This window comes from Leucopleurus acutus, assembly GCF_964270905.1.
Source record: "Leucopleurus acutus genome assembly, chromosome: 10".
Lineage (NCBI taxonomy): Eukaryota > Metazoa > Chordata > Mammalia > Artiodactyla > Delphinidae > Leucopleurus > Leucopleurus acutus.
Window position 1 is genome coordinate 44,613,768 of NC_139153.1, and position 24,479 is coordinate 44,638,246.

The 24,479-nt window shown below is 41.8% G+C and overlaps 1 protein-coding gene across 1 annotated transcript in view; it reads left to right on the top strand.

The window, feature by feature from the left end:
• Positions 1-24,479, top strand: part of MYRIP (myosin VIIA and Rab interacting protein) — a 218,966-nt gene that overhangs the window by 160,779 nt on the left and 33,708 nt on the right. The window contains exons 10-11 of the mRNA XM_082848766.1: positions 253-881; positions 22,392-22,631. Coding sequence (XP_082704892.1) covers positions 253-881; positions 22,392-22,631 — 869 coding nt within the window. The remainder of the gene's footprint in view (positions 1-252; positions 882-22,391; positions 22,632-24,479) is intronic.

A 24,479-nucleotide genomic window follows, 5' to 3' on the forward strand; every position in this document is an offset into this window, starting at 1 on the left:
CAGACCCTGCCGCAGGGCCCTTGTCATCGGGGAGGAGGGCCCAGCCCTGTGCGTGATCAGCCAGAACCCAAGTTGGATCATGGAATGAACCAGACAGTCTGTCACAGCAACTCAGGGAAGGAGGAGGCCACGTATGGGCGGGAAGACCAGAAAGTGCTCTAGGAAGAGGGGCACAGGGGAGGTCTTTGCGGGGCCCCTTGTTCTAAGGCGGTACCAGCCCCTCTCTGATTTCTCTCTCCCTCCTGCCTGCAGATGTGGCCCCAGTTTTGCAGAGCCCTGATGGGAACTGGATGGCCCTGAAGGATGGGGCTCTGCCCCCAACCCGCCTGCTGGCCAAACCTAAGAGTGGCACGTTTCAGGCCCTGGAGGCGGTCTCCAGCGTGGCATCCGCCTACGATGAGATGGGCTCTGACAGCGAGGAGGACTTTGACTGGAAGGAGGCCTTGAGCACGCTGTGCCCACAGCCCCAGAGCCTGCCCAGGAACCCCCAGCCTCAGCCCACGCAAGCCCAGGGCTCAGACCAAGGCCCCTCCCCCTACTCTGGGCTCTCCCCCAACCCCGAGGCCATGTGCTCTGACTCAGAAACCTCCTCGGCAGGCTCTTCCCGGGAAGCTGGGCACCGGGCCGGGCTGTCCTGGTTGCAGAGGAAGGCCCCCAGGAATCCCTCAGCCGAGAAGATGCGCCTACAGGGAGAGCTAGACGTGAACTTCAACCCCCAGGCAGCCAGCAGGGAGACCTCAGACAGCAGCGAGCCTGAGGAGGCCCCCCACCCTGCAGATCGGAGGGCCAGGAGGTGGAGAAGGGCCCGGGTGGGCTCGGAGGAGCCAAGCAAGGAATTGTCTTTCCCCAGCGGCCATCCCCCGGAGCTGGACACACATCAGGTAATAAAGCTGGGTGCGTGCAAGCACACACACATTTTTCAGTAGGCTGTGCCCTCCTCCAAGCAGGAGTGGTGTGGAGAGTCCCAGGTTCAGAATCCATAGAACCGGATTCTCATCTTGGTTTTGCTGCTCAGTCATAACTCTTGGAGGCTCCATGCCCTCCTCTCTGGAGATGAAAGCTTAGAGTTCAAAGTGGGTTTGCAAAGTGTGGCCCCCAGACCAGCAGCCGCAGCAGCACCTGGGAACTTGTTAGAAATGCAGATCCTCAGGCCCTGCCCCAGAGCTGCTAAATCGGAAATTCTGGGGATGGTGCCCAGGCATCTCTGTTATAACAAGCTCTCTTGGTGATTCTTCTGTGCATTAAAGTCTGATGGCCACTGGTGTGGGGTTAAGGCTATGGGGTTTAGAGTCAGCCTCCTCGAGTTCAAATCCAGCTGTGTGACCTTGGACAAGGCATCTTTTTAGGTCTCAGTTTCCTCATCTGTCAAATGGGGCTAATATTAGAACCTACTTCAAAGAATGGTTGTGATGAGTGAATAAGATAACTTTATAAATTGCTGTCCTAGAAAACAGCACAAGGGCCCAGTCAGTATTGTTTCAATGTGATAATTCAGGGCACAGTTTACTAACATTCTGTGACTTTTAGTCCCCATCACAAGCCTCCTCGGAATCCTCAGTGCCGCCTCCCTCACGGTTTACCTCATGAACCACCTTAAAGAATCCAATTAAAGCTATAGAATCTCTCCCTAGAAAAATAGACCTGTACATACAAACACACACACACACACACACACACACTTTGCTTACAATTTCAGGTAGTTCATGGACCCCCAACCAGATTAATTTTATATTCTGTGAATAAACCCTGCTCATGCCCAGCTCTATGCCTGTGATCATGCTGTGTCCTCGCCCTCACCTCTTCCTGGTTGTGATCACCATGAACTGAATATTGAACTTTGTGATGCTGACTCTGGCCTTCCCATAGCAGTATTTTCTAAACTCAAAAAGGACACATGTAGCCTGGAAAGTTTAATGCCTAAAAGCAATGGATTGCACTGTTTGAAACTGTGACCCTTATGGAAGATCTAGTTACGTTGCCTCTGCTTTCTGTAGGCACATCATCACAGCTACTTGCATTACTATCAACTTGACTTTTTAGGCTCCTGGAGAAACCACACCCACTTTCTGGATGTCATTGCATCTCCCATAGTACCCAGCTACCGTGCCTTGCATTCTTAGTTTGGGTTCCACCAAAAACAGGTCTGGAATTAAGGATTTGGATGTAGTTTTATGAGAGAGGCGATCCCAGGAAACCCAAGAGTGAAACGGGGAAATGAGAAAAGCCAATGAAGATACAATATAGGCAACTGGGGCTCCATCCCACCAGGGACCCACTGAGAAGTCATGTGGATCACAGCTCAGAATTCTCCTACTAGAAGACGGGGAAGAGTTACCTAGTCTCCCATCTCCCACTGGTAGAGAGAGGTCCCACCTAGGGTGGGCATAAACTCCATACACAGCCAGGTTTGCATGGATGGTGCCTGAGAAATCCCTCAGATGGAGAAGAAGAGAGAGAGCCGGGTCTGAGGTGGGAAACTATCAGTGACCCACAGATCATCCCCTGTGGCTGCAGGCAACTCATGTAGGTCTGGGGGATACAGCCTGGGACATCACCAGCCTCTGCTACAGTGACCTTCTATGAATTGTCAGCCAGATCCCTGATCCTGGGGCTCCCATTAAGACAGTCGTGAAAAAAAAAAATTAAAACAAAAAGACAGTCGTGCACTCAGAGGTCCTCAGGTCACAGAATTTAGCATCAGTGCTGCCTGACCTGCTAATATGTTGCCTAGAAATTTGGTCCAAGCTCTCATTTTCTCCTCTGTAAAATAAGATCATTACAAATCTGCCACGTGAGATTGTTGTGATCATAAATGAGAAATATAAAATTCGGTTCAACTGTGAATCAGTATCATCTAGCTCAAGTGGAGACTGTTTTCCAGGGACTCTGGGTGACTTGCCTGAAGGGATATTCTTGAGAGTTGTCTGCATGATTCACTGGCAGGTATAAAATGCCACCTATCCACCATAACTAGGTGCCTGAAGCTTCCTATTTATTCTGAGGTGGCTTGTAAGTTGTCTTCTGCTGTTAATCCTTGCAAGGCGTCAACAGGAGAAGGCAAGGGCCAGCAGAAAGGATCCAGGACATCTGCTGTCTGCCTCCTCGGCAGTGTTCTTTCCCCACCACTAGGTGGCGATGGCGTTGCACTTCTGGGGACTTCAAAACCCTGGCCCTCCTCGTCCTCCCTTTTATGTAGTTTACTAGAGCAGTTCTCAACCCCCCACCCACCACCAAAAAAAAGTGTATATATATATATATATATATATATAAACTATTTGCATACTTATATAAATAAGTGAATATAAAAATTATTAAAACATACAGATATAGTCTCCTTTGAGCACAACCCTAAATCCCTGCCATCTCTCCCCAAATGACTACATTTGTATTTGTGCATCATATATGTATAGCACATTTAGAAATATAGTTCTGTAAATGTATCTGTGTTTTAGCAAAATCGGCATCCTACTTCCCATATTCTTCCACCTTTTTCTCCTAACAGTATGTGATGGAAAAGTCAGAGCACACAGATCTCTGCACATTACCTGCAAAAGACTGTATCGCCGTGGTCTTCAGCGGGGAGTGTGGGAGTGGGGGCAAGCCGTTCAGGGTGCAAGCAGTAAGGGTGCATTGCCTGATGAGAATTTTAAAACAATAATAAATCCAAGCAAAGTCAGTCTTTTTAATTATCATCTTGCACCAGGCACGGACAATTCTAAGCAATGCTAATGATAAGAGAACTTTATCAGTGTTGCTCCAAATATCGCGGCCAACCTCCTCGGTTCTTCACTGTTCCAAGGTGGGGAGGCATCCATAATCAATAGTTCCCATAATGATGGCTATTCAAGTCTTTTTCAATGTTTGATGTTATAAACAATACTGCAGAAAATATTATTGCACAAAGCTCTTTATACAAGTACAGGAGTAGAATTTCAGACTGGAGGATGGATGGATCTTTAATTATAATGAGCACTTGCCAAATTAAACTCCCAAAACTTCACAGCAGTCTACATAGCCAGGCACCGTAGAGCACATTTTCTCATATTGTCAACAATACTCAGTGCTGTCAGTCTGTTAAACTGTTCCCAACTTTATGTGAGGAAAAACAAATATTTCTTTTTAGTTAACATAGTTACTACTAAGATTGAGCATTTTTTCCTATATTTACAGCTATTTGCATTTTTCCTTCCGTGAAAGACACATTTATATATTTCTTCTATTATTTCGTCAGACCAATTGTCTTTTTCTCCTTGATTTTTAGGAATTAGTTTTATTTTCTAATTATACTGTAGATGTTAGTTCTTTGAAGGTTACACACTGAAGATACTCTCCCATTGTCTATCACTTTCACCTTAACTTTATTTAAGTATACTTTACATGCAAAAATTTTTGTTGCTAATAGTTTATCAATTATTTTCTTCATTTCCTTTACATTTTGTACCTTGTTTGAGAAGGTTTTAAATCTCCAAGGCTATTAGAATATTTTCCTATTTTTTTCCTAATACTTTGTAGTTTTGTATTTTACATTTAGCTCTTTAGTCTAATGTACTTTACTTTGGGGAACAATATGATCTAACCTTATTTTTTTTCAAATTAAATATCTGTCATCAAATCATTATTAAGTAATTCATCCTATATCTATTATGAGCAGTTTTCTGAGTCACGGAAGCCATATTAGAATCATAAACCCATTCCTTAAAAGATGCTGCTCCTTGAGAAGCAAGAAGAACTACAATCCTGCAGCCTGTGGAACAAAAACCACATGCACAGAAAGAGAGACAAGATGAAAAGGCAGAGGGCTATGTATCAGATGAAGGAACAAGATAAAACCCCCCCAAAAAACTAAATGAAGTGGAGATAGGCAACCTTCCAGAAAAAGAATTCAGAATGATAGTGAAGATGATCCAGGACCTCGGAAAAATAATGGAGGCAAAGATCGACAAGATGCAAGAAATGTTTAACAAAGACTTAGAAGGATTAAAGAACAAACAAACAGAGATGAACAATACAATAACTGAAATGAAAACTACACTAGAAGGAATCAATAGCAGAATAACTGAGGCAGAAGAACGGATAAGTGACCTGGAAGACAGAATGTGGGAATTCACTGCTGTGGAACAGAAAAAAAGAAAAAAGAATGAAAAGAAATGAAGGCAGCCTAAGAGACCTCTGGGACAACATTAAACGCAACAACATTCACATTATAGGGGTCTCAGAAGGAGAAGAGAGAGAGAAGGGACCAGAGAAAATATCTGAAGAGATTACAGTCGAAAATTTCCCAAACATGGGAAAGGAAATAGCCACCTAAGTCCAGGAAGCACGGAGAGACCCATACAGGATAAACCCAAAAGAAACACGCCAAGACACATAGCAATCAAATTGACAAAAATTAAAGACAAAGAAAAATTATTAAAAGCAGCAAGGGAAAAATGACAAATAACATACAAAGGAACTCCCATAAGGTTAACAGCTGATTTCTCAGCAGAAACTCTATAAGCCAGAAGGGAGTGGCATGATATACTTAAAGTGATGAAAGGGAAGAACCTACAACCAAGATTACTCTACCCGGCAAGGATCTCATTCAGATTTGATGGAGAAATCAAAACCGTTACAGACAAGCAAAAGCTAAGAGAATTCAGCACCACCAAACCAGCTCTACAACAAATGCTAAAGGAACTTCTCTAAGTGAGAAACACAAGAGAAGAAAAGGACCTACAAAAACAAACCCAAAACAATTAAGAAAATGGTAATAGGAACATACATATCGATAATTACCTTAAACATGAATTGATTAAATACTCCAACAAAAAGACACAGGCTTGCTGAATGGATACAAAAACAAGACCCATATATATGCTGTCTACAAGAGACCCATTTCAGACCTAGGGACACATTCAGACTGAAAGTGAGGGGATGAAAAAAGATATTCCATGCAAACGGAAATCAAAACAAAGCTGGAGTAGCAATACTCATATCAGATAAAATAGACTTCAAAATAAAGAATGTTACGTGAGACAAGGAAGGACACTACATAATGATCAAGGGATCAATCCAAGAAGAAGATATAAGAATTATAAATATATATGCACCCAACATAGGAGCACCTCAATACATAAGGCAAATGCTAAGAGCTATAAAAGAAGAAATTGACAGTAACACAATAATAGTGGGGGACTTTAACACCTCACTTACACCAATGGACAGATCATCCAAAATGAAAATAAATAAGGAAACACAAGCTTTAAATGACACAACAGACCAGACAGATTTAATTGATATTTATAGGACGTTCCATCCAAAAACAGCAGATTACACTTTCTTCTCAAGTGCGCACAGAATATTCTCTAGGATAGATCACATCTTGGGTCACAAATCAAGCCTCAATAAATTTAAGAAAATTGAAATCATATCAAGCAACTTTTCTGACCACAACACTATGAGATTAGAAATCAATTAAAGGGAAAGAAACATTAAAAATACAAACACATGGAGGCTAAACAATACATTACTAAATAACCAAGAGATCACTGAAGAAATCAAACAGGAAATCAAAAAATACCTAGAGACAACTGACAATGAAAACACGATGATCCAAAACCTATGGGATGCAGCAAAAGCAGTTCTAACAGGGAAGTTTATAGCTATACAAGCCTACCTCAAGAAACAAGAAAAATCTCAAATAAACAATCTAACCTTACACCTAAAGGAACTAGAGAAAGAAGAACAAACAAAACCCAAAGTTAGCAGAAGGAAAGAAATCATAAAGATAAGAGCAGAAATAAATGAAATAAAAACAAAGAAAACAATAGCAAAGATCAATAAAACTAAAAGCTGGTTCTTTGAGAAGATAAACAAAATTGATAAACCATTAGCCAGACTCATCAAGTAAAGAGGGAGAGGACTCAAATCAATAAAATTAGACATGAAAAAGAGAAGTTACAACGGACACCACAGAAATACAAAGCATCCTAAGAGACTACCACAAGCAACTCTACGCCAATAAAATGGACAACCTGGAAGAAACAGACAAATTCTTAGAAACGTATAACCTTCCAAGACTGAACCAGGAAGAAATAGAAAGTATGTACAGACCAATCACAAGTAATGAAATTGAAACTGTGATTAAAAATTTTCCCAGTCTTCCCTGGTGGCACAGTGGTTGAGAATCTGCCTGCCAATGCAGGGGACACGGGCTCAAGCCCTGGTCTGGGAGGATCCCACATGCCACACAACTAGGCCTGTGAGCCACAACTACTGAGCCTGCGTTTCTGGAGCCTGTGCTCCGCAACAAGAGAGGCCGCGATAGTGAGAGGCCCGCACATCGCAATGAAGAATGGCCCCCGCTTGCCGCAACTAGAGAAAGCCCTCACATAGAAACAAAGACCCAACACAGCCAAAAATAAATAAGTAAATAAATAAATTTAAAACTGAAACAAACAAACAAAAATCTTCCAACAAACAAAAGTCCAGGACGAGATGGCTTCACAGGTGAATTCTATCAAACATTTAGAGAAGAGCTAACACCCATCCTTCTCAAACTCTCCCAAAAAACTGCAGAGGAAGGAACAGTCCCAAACTCATTCTATGAGGCCACCATCACGCTGATACCCAAACCAGACAAAGATACTACAAAAAAAGAAAATTACAGACCAATATCACTGATGAATACAGAAGCAAAAATTCTCAACAAAATATTACAGACTCCAACAACACATTAAAAGGATCATACACCATGATCAAGTGGGATTTATCCCAGGGATGCAAGGATTCTTCAATATATGCAAATCAATCAATGTGATACATCATATTAACAAATTGAAGGAGAAAAACCATATGATCATCTCAATAGATGCAGAAAAAGCTTCTGACAAAATTCAACACCCATTTATGATAAAAACTCTCCAGAATGTGGGCACAGAGGGAACCTACCTCAACATAATAAAGGCCATATACGACAAACCCACAGCAAACATCATTCTCAATAGTGAAAAACTGAAAGCATTGCCTCTAAGATCAGGAACAAGAAAAGGATGTCCACTGTCACCACTATTATTCAACATAGTTTTGGAAGTCCTAGCCATGGCAATCAGAGAAGAAAAAGAAATAAAAGGAATACAAATTGGAAAAGAAGAAGTAAAACTGTCACTGTTTGCAGATGACATGATACTACATATAGAGAATCCTAAAGATGACACCAGAAAACTACTAGAGCTAATCAATGAATTTGGTAAAGTTGCAGAGTACAAAATTAATGCACAGAAACCTCTTGCACTCCTGTATACTAATGATGAAAAATCTGAAAGAGAAATTAAGGAAACACTCCCATTTACCAATGCAACAAAAAGAACAAAATACCTAGGAATAAACCTACCTAGGGAGACAAAAGACCTGTATGCAGAAAACTATAAGACACTGATGAAAGAAATTAAAGATAATATGAACAGATGGAGAGATATACCATGTTCTTGGATTAGAAGAATCAATATTGTGAAAATGACCATACTACCCAAAGCACTCTACAGATTCAATGCAATCCCTATCAAATTACCAATGGCATTTTTTATGGAACTAGACCAAAAAATCTTAAAATTTGTATGGAGGCACAAAAGACCCCGAATAGCTAAAGCAGTCTTGAGGGAAAAAAACGGAGCTGGAGGAATCAGACTCCCTGATTTCAGACTATATTATAAAGCTATAGTAATCAAGACAATATGGTACTGGCACATAAACAGACACATAGATCAACGGAACAGGATAGAAAGCCCAGAGATTAACCCATGAACCTATGGTCAACTAATCTATGAGAAAGGAGGCAAGGATATACAATGGAGAAAAGACAGTCCTTCAATAAGTGGTTCTGGGAAAACTGGACAGGTACATGTAAAAGAATGAAATTAGAACACTACCTAACACTATACACAAAAGTAAACTCAAAATGGATTAAAGACCTAAACGTAAGACTGGACACTATAAAACTCTTAGAGGAAAACATAGGAAGAACACTCTTTGACATAAATCACAGCAAGATCTTTTTTGATCCATCTCCTAGAGTAATGGAAATAAAAACAAAAATAAACAAATGGGACCTAATGAAACTTCAAAGCTTTTGCACAGCAAAGGAAACCATAAACAAGACGAATAGACAGCCCTCAGAATGGGAGAAAATATTTGCAAACGAATCAATGGACAAAGGATTACTCTCCAAAATATATAAACAGCTCATGAAGCTCAATATTAAAAAAACAAACAACCCAATCCAAAAATGGGCAGAAGACCTACATAGACATTTCTCCAAAGAAGACATACAGATGGCCAAGAAGCACATGAAAAGCTGCTCAACATCACTAATTATTAGAGAAATGCAAATCAAAGCTACAATGAGGTATCACCTCACACCAGTTAGAATGGGCATCATCAGAAAATCTACAAACAACAAAGAGGAGAGGGTGTCCACCTTGGAGAGGGTGTGGAGAAAAGGGAACCTCTTGTACTGTTGGTGGGAATGTAAATTGATACAGCCACTATGGAGAACAGTATGGAGATTCCTTAAAAAACTAAAAATAGAATTACCATATGATCCAGGAATTCCACTACTGAGCATATACCCAGAGAAAACCATAATTCAAAAAGACACATGCACCCCAATGTTCACTGCAGCACTATTTACAACAGCCAGGTCATGGAAGCAACCTAAATGCCCATCGACAGACGAATGGATAAAGAAGATGTGGTACATATATACAATGGGATATTACTCAGCCATAAAAAGGAACAAAATTGGGTCATTTGTAGAGACGTGGATATATCTGGAGACTGTCATACAGAGTGAAGTAAGTCAGAAAGAGAAATACAAATATCGTATATTAACGCATATATGTGGAACCTAGAAAAATGGTACAGATGAGCCGGTTTGCAGGGCAGAAGTTGAGACACAGATGTAGAGAACAAACGTATGGACACCAAGGAGGGAAAGCCATGGGGAGGTGGTGGTGGTGGTGTAATGAATTGGGCGATTGGGATTGACATGTATACAGTGAGGTGTATAAAACTGATGACTAATAAGAACCTGCTGTATAAAAAAATAAATTAAATTAAATTTAAAAATTAAAATAAAATAAAAAAGATGCTGCTCCTTGACCTGAGATCCAAGAGAAATTTATCTCATGGGTCCTTGTGGAGAGAATGCAGAATACAGCACCCTCCACAATAAACTGCTTCAAACGAACACACACTTTGGAGGCTGCTTCTCACAGTGTCCCTCAGTGTGGACCAATACATCGCTCTGGGGACAACTCAGTTGGGTCAGGTCTACGAGGGGCCAAAATACTCTGACCTCTGCTGGTCCGGGTTGCTCCAGGATTAAATTGTAGGATCTGTAGAGGAGTGGATGGCTGCCTCCTCAGGCCCTGGCTCATGAGTGCTGTGCAGCTCTGAATTCAAAGGCATGCACCTGACAAGTGCCTGCAAGACCATGCATGTTGGGGGTAGTATGGCAACACCCCCACGCCCATGAACAGAGGCACCTGACGGGTCCACCCACCTCGGAGGTGTGTCAAGAGAACGCTCCCAAGCAAGCCCTTAAATCTTCTCAAATTGTGTTTGAATTTCCTCCAGTACACAGACCAAAGGGTGACAGTCCCCACCTCCCCATCCCCAATTCTTCACCATTGATTTTCATATCTTTTTAGGTGTGGAAACTTCCTTTAAATGAAAACTTAGAGAGCCTCTCTGAGAAAAGTCTGCCATCCCCCCATGCCTCTCACTCCCACCTCCACAGCAGCCTAAGCAAGTACAGATCATAACCTGCAAAAAGTTTAGAGCAAGTATGACCAAATACCCGCTGGACAGCAGAACAATCTTGAGTCAAGTATCTGTCAAGTGATTCCCCTTATTGGTGAGAATTGCTGGGTGCACCCTCTAAGACAAGCCGGTTGCAGAGAACAGGTCTAGAAAACAATGAGACATTTGCTGTATAACAGTGTTTCTTAAACATTCTTGTGTCATAGGCTCTTTTGAGAACCTGGTGAATTATTAAGTCTTCTCCCCAGTGGGGGGAGAAATGTGCATAAACACAAGCGCTCAGAGCTTTACATTTTTAAACAGGACTCTGTTGGATATTAAGGATCATCCACCCAAAATAATGACTTTTGTTTTGCTATAGTTAACTTATAGCCCTACTTTGAGCAGATATCAAACAGAGGGGCTACCTGTCAGTTAAAGCCTTTACTTACTTGTGGCAGTAAAACCGTATTCATTCCACGAGGCAAATGTTGAGCTCTCTGTATGGCAGGGACTCGAACCCAGCCCACTCACAACAGATAGCAAGTCGTTTGCAATGAAAAGAAGGGAATCTGGAACACCCCTCAGCCCCGCTACCCCAGCCCCAACCCTGAAGGTCATCATGTGATTGTTCAGGAGACTCTTCCTGCCCCTTCTGAGATTCTGACTCTCACGCCTGCATTATGGTCCAGGTTCTGAATCATCATCAAAATCCAAGGATCATGTAACTTAGTCTACACCCAATGCCAATCCAGAGTCAAAGAAAAAAATAAAGATGAAATCCACTGTGAATGCTGCTTCCTTCCTAAAGGATTTTTCCACAAAGTAATAGGCCAACTGTGGTCAGTGTGAAAATAATTGTGTCTTAAATGCCTGTTCCTCATGTAAATATTGACCTGAGAAGTCCAGGCTAATGATTTTCCAGATATTTTATACAGATTGCCATAATTCTAGGGAATAAATGGCTGCTGTTTCGACAAATGGCATAGTTAATTCTGCCAGATTATAAAGGGAAAACAGACTAGGGGCAGAGCTCATCCGTCAGAGGGATTTGGGTTCTGGGAGAGGGAGATGTGACCCAGATTTGATTAAGGTTTTGTTTATTTTGAAATCAATTTTATAATATGAAGGACTCAGAGAACAGCTTGGGATTCACACCAGGACAACTGACCTGTAATTATAAAAGCTAAAATTAAGGCTTCCAGATGACACCCAGGTGCTAAGTTCCCATAACCTCCTTCACCAAATTCATCCCCAAGATCCGGGCCCCATATCTGCCTTCTGTGAAGCTCCACTGACCCAACTCAGACCCTTCCAGGTAAAGCAGTTCTTCTTGAGGCAGGAAGATTATAATATTGAATTTGATAAAATTCCAGGTTCCATCTTCCCATTTCCACCCTGTTAAATTGACCAAGGGTTTGATGTATATTTTGGTACGTATGACTGTTCTTATCACACCAGTTATTTTTTTTAATGCTTTATTCACCAGAGTACAGCATGTGAATAAATCTAGTTTTAGGTTAACAGCAATACACTGGGAGAGGACAAACCTCTATCTTAAGGCACCAGAGACAGAACTTTTTCGAGTCCTCAGAAGAAACAGGTCAACAGTGGAGTCAGCCAGCCCCAAGGCTCATTCTGCTCTTCTTGGATTCGGGATAAATATGCCAAGGGATTTGCAAGTAAAGCTATGTACATTTGTCACGTACAGTGCCTCTAGGGTTAGTTAACCTGTTGGGGCTTTTCTCTGAAGTTGACTAAAATGATATCTAAAAGCAAGCTTCAGAAATTCTAATTTTTTAGGTCAGGTTCAGTATCTTTCACCACAGGGGCTGGGGAGAGCCACCAGGACACCAGGATATATTCAATGAAGCCTGACATGTAACACCTGAGAGTAATTCTTTAGCAGGGCTCTTTTTAAAAAGATGGAGAAAACCCAAAGCCTCCCACCTCCCCCTCAAATGACCTGGCAGTTGAAAGCCAGGCTCTAGGAAAAAGTGTTGCTAGGACTGCGGTTGTTTAGCCTGGAAGACATTGACATTGCTCCCTTCAAATGTGTGGAGAATTTTGATGAGGATGATGATAAGGCTGAGTAGGAGAAAAACTGCTTTGAATTAAAGCAAGCAGGATTTCAAGGTCTATAAAGACAGACCACTAGGGCGACTGAAGGTAAGGACAGTCCTCTGAGGCTGTGGCTTTGCTAACTGTTCTCCTTCCAAGGAGCATGGTTTAATTTGGAGCTTCTAGCCTGACCTTAGAATAATGCAAAGAGCTTGGCCTTCAGGGTCAGGCCATCTTCAGCTCAGCCATACACTAGGCACCTGACCTTGGACAGCCTATTCAACCTCAGTGTCTTTGTGGATACAGAGGGAACGACTGAGACCCTTGAAGGAGACTGTGTACCTCACCGAGAGCAGTGCTCACCACTGTGAGCTGTGCTCAGCTGCGAGAACTGTCCAGTTCTCACATACCCATTGCCTCCACTTATTTCCACCTCTTTGTTTCTCAATCTTGAGAATTCACAGATTACTCAAGAATTTTTCAGAGGATATCTAGTTTGAGAACAGCTGCATTCAAATTTAAATACTGTCAAGGTAAGAAATCTTTAGCACCACCAGAAGCATAAATGCAAACGAAGGAATGGCGATCCACGGCAGCACTCAGCTGTAAGGTGGTTGCCCTGGTAATCCAGAATGTGCCTTTTTTTTTTTTTTTTTTTTTTTAGGTTATCAGTGAAATGAAAACCAAAATTTAAAAATTAGTATAAAGAACTTGCAGACCACCGAGAATAGAAGTCTCTTGCTTAAGAAAATGTACTAGCTTATCTTAATGAGTATTCCGTCATCAGGTGTTTAAAATTTTACATCTTTATTTAGCCAGAATCTCCATGTTCCACACACTAAATGGAAGTGTGCAAAGACAAGGCAATGTTTTGATCTTCCATAACCGCCTTAAATTTCCTCATCAGCCTCCGCATTCTGAAGAGCCGGGAATGTAAGCCAGGCAATCCAAGGAACACTTAGCCTCTTGCGATTTAATCAACTTTCTGTTTAAAACTGTATTTTTTTAAGTAAATAACCAGTCGTCTACCCCTCCACTTTCTCTACCTTCGCTGTCTTGGGGGTGGGGAGGGGGACTTCTGGTGTCCTCTTAGAGCTGAGCAGTGTCCTCTGGGTCCCTGCAGGTCTCTCAGTGATGGGGCCCCTGTTCATTAAGTCATCCCCCTCCTGCTCCCCGCCCAGCATCCCCCACCAGTGTCTAAGGCTCCCTCTCCTGTGTGCTCAGAGAGGGAGTGCAGGAGACCCTCCAACAGAGGGTTCTGTGTGTCAGAACCCAGGATCTCTCCCTCAGGCCCCAGCTCGGCTCTCACTTTCATCCACTTCCCACACGGCTGTCCAGCCACAGGGCAGCTACCTCATTTCCACTGTAGGGAGCCCCTGGGTGCTCACCTTCAAGCCACACCAAAGATCTTCCATAAGCCAGCTTCTGGATGCCCTTGGGGCCACCCAGGAGCCTGGGAGATATTTGACAGATAAAGCTCAGTTCCTTAGGTGGATGCTTAACCCTCTGCAGTCTGACCCAGGCCTGTTTTCTCCATACCCCCAAGTTCCCACTCTCTCCACTTCTGAGCCTTATTCCTCTAACTATACTGAGCAGTTTCATACACCCTGGGTCTTAGTGATCCTGCTGCTTCCTCATCAAGAATGCTTGTCCTCATGTCTACATATTAAAATGCTCCTCACCTCTCAAGAACCTGCTCAGAGACCATTCTTCCCATGGAGCTGCCCCAAGTCCTCAGACCAAGGGACTCCTCCTTCTCAGGCATAATGGGGGCATTACTCACCTCTCACAAGGTCCTCATCATAATTCTTACTCAGGGCCAGAAAAAAAAAATTATCGTTTCCCAGGGACCCTTTTTCTTTTATCAATCCAGTGATCTTTTTTCATTTCTGTCATCTATCTCCTTCTAATCACTTTTATATAGACATCTCCCTTTAGCATTTGTCCAATTACAAACTGTATCAAGCAAATTTGGTGCACAAACATCATAAAGAATCTGAAACACATCTTTTTAGCAGAACAGAATGGTCTAGATTCTTGTTGCAAAATATGTGCGATGAAGCCCTTCTTGTTGAATGACTAACTGAATGAAAATACCATCTTTTCTCTTATCCTGATAAATATGTTGTTTACTCATCGATTCTTGGGTTGAGAAAATTCACCTAGGACACTGTCATCTGAAGATTCTTAGTCTGAGATTTTACTTATACAATCAATTCCATCATCATTGTTAGAGTCTGGGGAGCTGCTCTTCTCTTTAACTTCATCTTCTGAGTCATCTAATTGTGAAATGTTCTCTGTCTGTTTTATTCCTTTGCCATTATGAAAAATTTTGAATTCTCAACCATATACAATGAGCTAAAAGCAGACTCAAAACGGTGATGATTTATTCTGATGTTGAATCATCCTTCTAGGTAATTCCATTCTTCTGTTTTATTATTCTAGTCTCTTTTTAGCATAATTGGAAATATTTGATGAGTAATGATGAAAGATAATTCCCAGGATGATGAAACAGCAAAATATTTCAAAAGATAAGGAAAATGAGATCATAGAAATCCCTTCATGTATCTTAGATTTATAAAAGGGTCCAATGAACCCAGATAAAAATTGCAAAATACAATGAGTTTTATTTACAAAATTAGTACAATTTCACTTTGTTTGTTGGGAGTTCTTCAAGGAAGAATAAAAGCCATGAAATACCAAGCCTTATAAATAGATACAACAACTTAAAGAGGAAACTCAAAAACTAATACTGGGAGATTGGTTCAGGATGGTGGAGTAGAAGGACATGTGCTCACTCCCTCTTGCGAGAGCATCAGAATCACAACTAACTGCTGAACAATTATCGACAGAAAGACACTGGAACTCACCAAAAAAGATACCCCACATCCAAAGACAAAGGAGAAGACACAAAGAGATGGTAGGAGGGGCACAATCACAATAAAATCAAATCCCATAACCGCTGTGTGGGTGACTCACAAACTAGAGAACAATTATACCACAGAAGTCCTCCCACTGGAGTGAAGGTTCTGAGCCTCACGTCAGGCTTCCCAACCTGGAGGTCTGATAACAGGAGGAGGAATTCCCATAGAATCAGACTTTGAACACTAGCAGGATTTGATTGCAGGACTTCGACAGGACTGGGGGGAACAGAGACTCCACTCTTGAAGGGCACACACAAAGTTGTATGTGCATCAGGACCCAGGGGGAAGGAGCAGTGACCCCACAGGAGAATGAACCAGACCTACCTGCTAGTGTTGGAGGGTCTCCTACAGAGCTGGGGGGAGGCTGTGGCTCACCACAGGGACAGGGACACTGGCAGTGGAAGTTCTGGGAAGTACTCCTGGGCTTAAGCCCTCCTGGAGTTGGCCATTATCCCCACCAAAGAGCCTGCAGGCTCCAGGGCTGGGTCGCCTCAGGCCAAACAACCAACAGGAGGGAAGTCAGCCCCACCCATCAGCAGACAAGCAGATTAAAGTTTTCTGAGCTCTGCCCACCAGAGCAACACCCAGCTCTACCCACCACCAGTCCCTCCCATCAAGAAGCTTGCACAAGCTTCTTAGATAGCCTCATCCACCAGAGGGCAGACAACAGAAGCAAGAACTACAATCCTGCAGCCTGCGGAACAAAAACAACATTCACAGAAAGACAGACAAAATGAAAAGGCAGAGGACTATGCACCAGATGAAGGAACAAGATAAAACCCCAGAAAAACAACTAAATGAAGTGGAGATAGGCAACCTTCCAGAAAAAGAATTCAGAATAATGATAGTGAAGATGATCCAACACCTCGAAAAAAGAATGGAGGCAAAGATCAAGAAGATGCGAGAAATGTTTAACAAAAACCTAGAAGAATTAAAGAACAAACAAACAGAGATGGACAATAACTGAAATGAAAACTACACTAGAAGGAATCAACAGAATAACTGAGGCAGAAGAACGGATAAGTGACCTGGAAGACAGAATGGTGGAATTCACTGTCGTGGAACAGAATAAAGAAAAAAATGAAAAGAAATGAAGGCAGCCTAAGAGACCTCTGGGACAACATTAAATGCACTAACATTCGCATTATAGGGGTCCCAGAAGGAGAAGAGAGAGAGAATGGATGCAAGAAAATATTTGAAGAGATTATAGTTGAATACTTCCCTAACACGGGAAAGGAAATAGCCACCCAAGTCCAGGAAACACAGAGAGTCCCAAGCAGGATAAACCCAAAGAGAAACACGACAAGACACATAGTAATCGAACTGACAAAGATTAAAGACAAAGAAAAATTATTAAAAGCAACAAGGGAAAACTGAAAAATAACATACAAGGGAACTCCCATAAGGTTAATAGCTGATTTCTCAGCAGACACTCTACAAGCCAGAAAGGAGTGGCATGATGTATTTAAAGTGATGAAAGCGAAGAACCTACAACCAAGCTTACTCCACCTGGCAAGAATCTCTTTCAGATTTGATGGAGAAATCAAAACCATTACAGACAAGCAAAAGCTAAGAGAATTCAGCACCACCAAACCAGCTCTACAACAAATGCTAAAGGAACTTCTCTAAGTGGGAAAAACAAGAGAAGAAAAGGACCTACAAAAACAAACCCAAAACAATTAAGAAAATGGTCATAGGAACATACATATCAATAATTACCTTAAATGTGAATGGATTAAATGCTCCAAGCAAAGACACAGGCTCACTGAATGGATACAAAAACAAGACCCATATATATGCTGTCTACAAGAGACCAACTTCAGACCTAGGGACACATTCAGACTGAAAGTGAAGGGATAGAAAAAGATATTCCATGCAAATGGAAATCAAAACAAAGCTGGAGTATCAATACTCATATCAGATAAAATAGACTTTAAAATAAAGAATGTTACATGAGACAAGGAAGGACACTACATAATGATCAAGGGATCAATCCAAGAAGAAGATATAACAATTATAAATATATATGCACCCAACACAGGAGCACCTCAATACATAAGGCAAATGCTAACAGCTATAAAAGAAGAAATTGACAGTAACACAATAATAGTCGGGGACTTTAACACCTCAGTTACATCAATGGACAGATCATCCAGACAGAAAATTAATAAGGAAACACAAGCTTTAAATGACACAATAGACCAGATAGATTTAATTGATATTCATAGGACATTCCATCCAAAAACAGCAGATTACCCTTTTTTCTCAAGTGCACACATTCTCCAGGATAGATCACATCTTGGGTCACAAATCAAGCCTCAGTAAATTTAAGAAAATTGAAATCATATAAAGCATCTTTTCCGACCACAACGCTATGAGATTAGAAATCAATTACAGGGAAAAAAATGTAAAAAACACAAACACATGGAGGCTAAACAATACATTACTAAATAACCAAGAGATCACTGAAGAAATCAAACAGGAAATCAAAAAATACCTAGAGACAAATGACAACGAAACACGACGATCCTAAACCTATGGGATGCAGCAAAAGCCGTTCTAAGAGGGAAGTTTATAGCTATACAATCCTACCTCAAGAAACAAGTAAAGTCTCAAATAAAAAATCTAACCTTACACCTAAAGGAACTAGAGAAAGAAGAACAAACAAAACCCAAAGTTAGTAGAAGGAAAGAAATCATAAAGATCAGAGCAGAAATAAAACAAAGAAATAGAAACAAAGAAAACAATAGCAAAGATCAATAAAACTAAAAGCTGGATCTTTAGAAGATAAGCAAAATTGACAAACCTTTAGCCAGACTCATTAGTAAAATAGGGAGAGGACTCAAATCAATAAAATTAGAAATGAAAAAGGAGAAGTACAACAGACACCACAGAAATACAAAACATCCTTAGAGACTACCACAAGCAACTCTATGCCAATAAAATGGACAACCTGGAAGAAATGGACAAATTCTTAGAAAGGTATAACCTTCCAAGATTGAACTGGAAGAAACAGAAAATATGAACGGACCAATCACAAGAAATGAAATTTATTAAAAATCTTCCAACAAACAAAAGTCCAGGATCAGATGGCTTCACAGGTGAATTCTATCAAACATTTAGAGAAGAGCTAACACCCATCCTTCTCAAACTCTTCCAAAAAATTGCAGAGGAAGGAACACTCCCATACTCATTCTACAAGACCACCATCACCCTGATACCAAAACTGGACAAATATACTACAAGAAAAAGAAAATTACAGACTAATATCACTGATGAATATAGATGCAAAAATCCTCAACAAAATACTAGCAAAAAGAATCCAACACATTAAAGGAATCATACACCATGATCAAGTGGGATTTATCCCAGGGATGCAACGATTCTTCAATATATGCAAATCAATTAACAAATTAAAGAATAAAAACCATATGATCATCTCAATAGATGCAGAAAAAGCTTTTAACAAAATTCAACACCCATTTATGAGAAAAACTCTCCAGAAAGTGGGCATAGAGGGAACCTACCTCAACATAATAAAGGCCATATATGACAAACCCACAGAAAACATCATTCTCAATGGTGAAAAACTGAAAGCATTTCAGGAACAAGACAAGGATGTCCACTCTCTCCACTATCATTCAATATAGTTTTGGACGTCCCAGCCATGACAATCAAAAAAGAAAAAGAAATAAAAGGAATACAAATTGGAAAAGAAGAAGTAAAAGTGTCACTGTTTGCAGATGACATGACACTATAATAGAAAATCCTAAAGATGCCACCAGAAAACTATTAGAACTAATCAATGAATTTGGTAAGGTTGCAGGATACAAAATTAATGCACAGAAATCTCTTGCATCCCTATACACTAACAACGAAAGATCAGAAAGAGAAATTAAGGAAACAAACCCATTTACCATCACATGAAAAAGAATAAAATACCTAGGAATAAACCTACCTAAGGAGGTAAAAGACCTTACTCAGAAAACTATAAGACACTGATGAAAGAAATCAAAGATGAAACAAACAGATGGAGAGATATACCATGTTCTTGGATTGGAAGAATCAATATTGTGAAAATGACTATATTACCCAAAGCAATCTACAGATTCAATGCAATCCCTATCAAATTACCAATGGCATTTTTTACAGAATAGAACAAAAAAAATTTTAATTTGTATGGAGACACAAAAGACCCCGAATAGGCAAAACAATCTTGAGGGAAAAAAATGGAGCTGGAGGAATCAGACTCCCTGATTTCAGACTATACTACAAAGCTACAGTAATCAAGACAATATGGTACTAGCACAAAAACAGAAATATAGATCAATGGAAGAGGATAGAAAGCCCAGAGATAAACCCACGCACCTATGGTCAACTAATCTATGACAAATAGGCAAGGATATACAATGGAGAAAAGACAGTCTCTTCAATAAGTGGTGCTGGGAAAACTGGACAGCTACATGTAAAGAATGAAATTAGAACACTCCCTGACACCATACACAAAAGTAAACTCAAAATGGATTAAAGACCTAAATGTAAGACCGGACACTATAAAACTCTTAGAGGACAACATAGGAAGAACACTCTTTGATATAAATTACAGCAAGACCTTTTTTGACCCACCTCCTGGAGTAATGGAAATAGAAGCAAAAATAAACAAATGGGAACAAATGAAACTTCCAAGCTTTTGCACAGCAAAGGAAACTATAAACAAGACAAAAAGACAACACTCAGAGTGGGAGAAAATATTTGCAAACGAATCAACGGACAAAAGATTAATCTCCAAAATATATAAACAGCTCATGCAGCTCAATATTAAAACAACAAGCAGCCCAATCAAAAAATGGGCAGAAGACCTACATAAACATTTCTCCAAAGAAGACATACAGATGGCCAAGAGGCACATGAAAAGCTACTCAACATCACTAATTATTAGAGAAATGCAAATGAAAACTACAATGAGGTATCACCTCACACTGGTTAGAATGGGCATCATCAGAAAATCTACAAACAACAAATGCTGGAGAGGGTGTGGAGAAAAGGGAAGCCTCTTGCACTGTTTGTGGGGATGTAAATTGATACAGCCACCATGAAGAACAGTATGGAGGATCCTTAAAATACTAAAAATAGAATTACCTTATGACCAAGCAATCCCACTACTGGGCATATACCCTGAGAAAGCCATAATTCAAAAAGACACATACACTCCAATGTTCATTGCAGCTCTATTTCCAATAGCCAGGACACGGAAGCAACCTAAATGCCCCCTGACAGACGAATGGATAAAGAAGATGTGGTACATATATACAATGGAATATTACTCAGCCGTAAAAAGGGACGAAATTGGGTCATTTGTAGAGACGTGGATGGACCCAGAGAAAAACAAATATCGTATATTAACTCATATATGTGGAATCTAGAAAAATGGTACAGGTCAACCGGTTTACAGGGCAGAAATAGGGACACAGATGTAGAGAAAAAATGTATGGACACCAAGAGGGGAAAGCTAGGGGTGGGGGGTGGGATGAATTGGGAGGTTGGGATTGACATATATACACTAATATGTATAAAATAGATAACTAATAAGAACCTGCTTTAAGCACAGGGAGATCAGCTCGGTGCTTTGTGATCACCTAGAGGGGTGGGATAGGGAGAGTGGGAGGGAGATGCAAGAGGGAGGAGATATGGGAACATGTGTATATGTATAGCTGATTCACTTTGTTATAAAGCAGAAACTAACACACCGTTGTAAACCAATTATCCTCCAGTAAAGATGTTAAAAAAAAAAACCTACTGTATAAAAAATAAAATAAAATTCAAAAAAAAACACAAACTAATATTGGGTCCAGTGGACCCTAATGGTACTTTAAGGGTTATCTTGCTAAGATTCCATATATATCTGTCTAATATAAGGTGAAAAATAGAGAGTTAGAATGTCATGTCTTCCTGGACTTCCCCAGGCCTGGTCAGGGTTCTACTCATAGAGAGAGCTTCGGAGATAGTAGGAGCCGGAGATGTAATTGTGTAATTATCAAGAGAAGGGCACACAGTATTCCTTATGTATGCGCAAGGACCCTGCACCATCTCAAAATCTGCGATTTGCCTATAATACCATTCTTTCCTCTCTCCCTTTTAGCTGGGTAACTGCTACACTTTGAATCTCCACTCAAACACCATCTCCACAAGCAAGCTTTCCCTGAATCCCAGCCCTGCCATCCAGTGCCCCTTAGAGGGCTGTCAAAGCCTCCCTCCCCACGCACTGCTTCTGTGCACTTGTCAGGGTTTTAGTGTCTTCTCCACTAGGGGGCGGGCGGAGGTCTGCTCAGCTTTGCATCCTCAGCACCAGCACAGTGCTGACCCTAGTGGGCACTCGGTAAGTATTTTGCAAATGAAAAACACTGAAGTCACTTTTCTGAGTACAGGTGCTCACCTGCCTTAATTTTTAACAAAGTGTTAAGATGCATGTGTTTGAAGAAGTAAAAATAAAAAGTCCATCCATAGGGAAAGCAGATCAGGTAAGAGCTTCATTTTCCTGATTGTCCTTTACTCAGGGATTATTGGGAACAACAAGCAACATGACTGTAGCAGAAGAGTCTTCAGCTCATGATTCTGGCTTTCATTTAGGTGTCTGGTGATTTATCAAAGACTGACACCTGCAATGAGGCTCGGCACCCACAGGCCGGCACAGACGCTGCAGAAGAGAAACGGACAAACAGGCTGTACGAGCTGGCAATGAAAATGAGTGAGAAGGAAACTTCCTCTGGGGAGGATCAGGAGTCCGAGCCCAAGACAGAGTCTGAGAACCAGAAGGAAAGTCTGTCCTCTGAAGACAACAGCCAGAGTGTCCAGGAAGAGCTGAAGAAGGTAAGCTCTGTGAAACCACCTGCAGACGGCTTGGTTTCTGCAGCTGGGGTGTGGGGGAAGGTTCTGCATTTGTGCAGAGATGTGCTGGGACCCCAAAGAGCACTCTCTAAAATGCCCATCCCTATGCACTTGGGAGAACCCAAGAAAACTCTGCTTGATTAACGCTGTTATTCAATCAGGAAAGTAGCACCGCGTGCCCTTGGAAGTCTCCAAGACCTCTTATCTCCTATTCTTCATCAAGACAGCCCTTACATTTCGACTCTATAACGTAGTACCCATGGTCTCTCTCATTGATAAAGAGCTGTGTTATTTCCCGCCCCACCCTCTCCCAGGAAGGAATGTTTCCTGTGGCTTGAGAACATCTAGCCAATCCTCTTTTAGCCAATGATGACGCGTCATTTCATAGTATAAAGTCTTTGTGTTGAAAGTGGCCTTCTGGATCATTTATCTCTGCAGTTTTCAGATTTTGGCTTGTTTGACTTAGCCAGAAGCCTTTCTCAAACAAACCTTATACGGAATCCCAGTGCTTTAAACAGATAAAAGGACTGCTGCTCTGAGGGTCCCCAAAGCTCCAACCACCTGATCTTCAGTCCCACCATCCTCCCTTCCTTCCCCCAAGCTGGCCATCGAGTTCCAAGGGACATTGTGTGGAAGGCACAGAAAATAGACCCTGCCACTGGCAGAAAGGGATCCCAGCCTTTCTGCCCACCGTCCTCCAGCACATGCCTGGGTTCCCACTACAGCTCCACCAAGTACGTTCACACTAGACTTGGCCCCCTGGTCAGGATATCCCTGCTGCCTCCAGTGGAAGGGGAAGAAGCTAGCATTTGTTCAATGTCTCCTACATGCCTGGCACTTTGCACATGTTAGTTAGTTCATTTAATATAAAACCTTTGAGGCAGACACAGACCCATGTTGCAGATGAGGAAACTGAGTCTAGTCACAAAGCTACTTACCCAAGGCCCACAGCTAGTAAGTTTCAGAGCTGAGGCTGCATCACAAACCTGCTTGGCATCAAATCACAGGCTCCTTCCTTTACAACAAGCTGCCTCTTCTGGAACTCAGATAAGATCTTATCTGGTAACATCTAGACTTCTTTGTACTTAGGATCAATTTTTTTCCCTATTCTGAGAGTAGGCTATCTAAGCTAACAGGCTGCTGGTAACCCACGTGCATGGTGAATGAGTCCCCTTCATCTGCTCAACAGCCAAGCTGGGGTACTGTGCAGGAGCCTGGCCAACCCAGGAATGACCACAGGTGGTCCAGAGCAGGCCCCAAGGGAAGTGGGGACCATCCTCCATGGCTGAGGCCCTGAACCTTCCAACACCTCAGACTCTGCCTTGCATTCACTCCCAACCCGGCCTCCATAACCATTGAATCCTCACTCATAAACCTGCCGGGTCCTTTGCCTGGGGATGGCGCACATCTCTTTCCCCCAGCATTTCTGTGGGTGGAGAGCAGATCTTGGCCTTCACGGGCAGCCCTTCCCCAGAATATGGTCTCCGACCCATTGCCTCTTCAATGGTTATGGGCTCTGATCCTCTCTGTTATTTGAACCGATGGCCCATTACAGTCACATTTGTCTGCTAGAGCTGAGAGCCAGACGGTAACTGAAGAATATCACATTATTTCTTACAGTGGCTCCACATCCTACTGGCTTTGCTGCCTGGTGGTCCCAAGGCACCAAAAGCTCATGCTGTACCCGCAGCACGCCAGGCTGGGATGAGCCACGCACACACGCCCCTCATCAGCCTGCAGGCCTCACTTTCTGGAGGCACAGCCATCCGTCTGTACTGTGCTCTCCTGGGCAGAATGTGAACAGGGAAAGGCGGAAAATCCTGGGTGCTT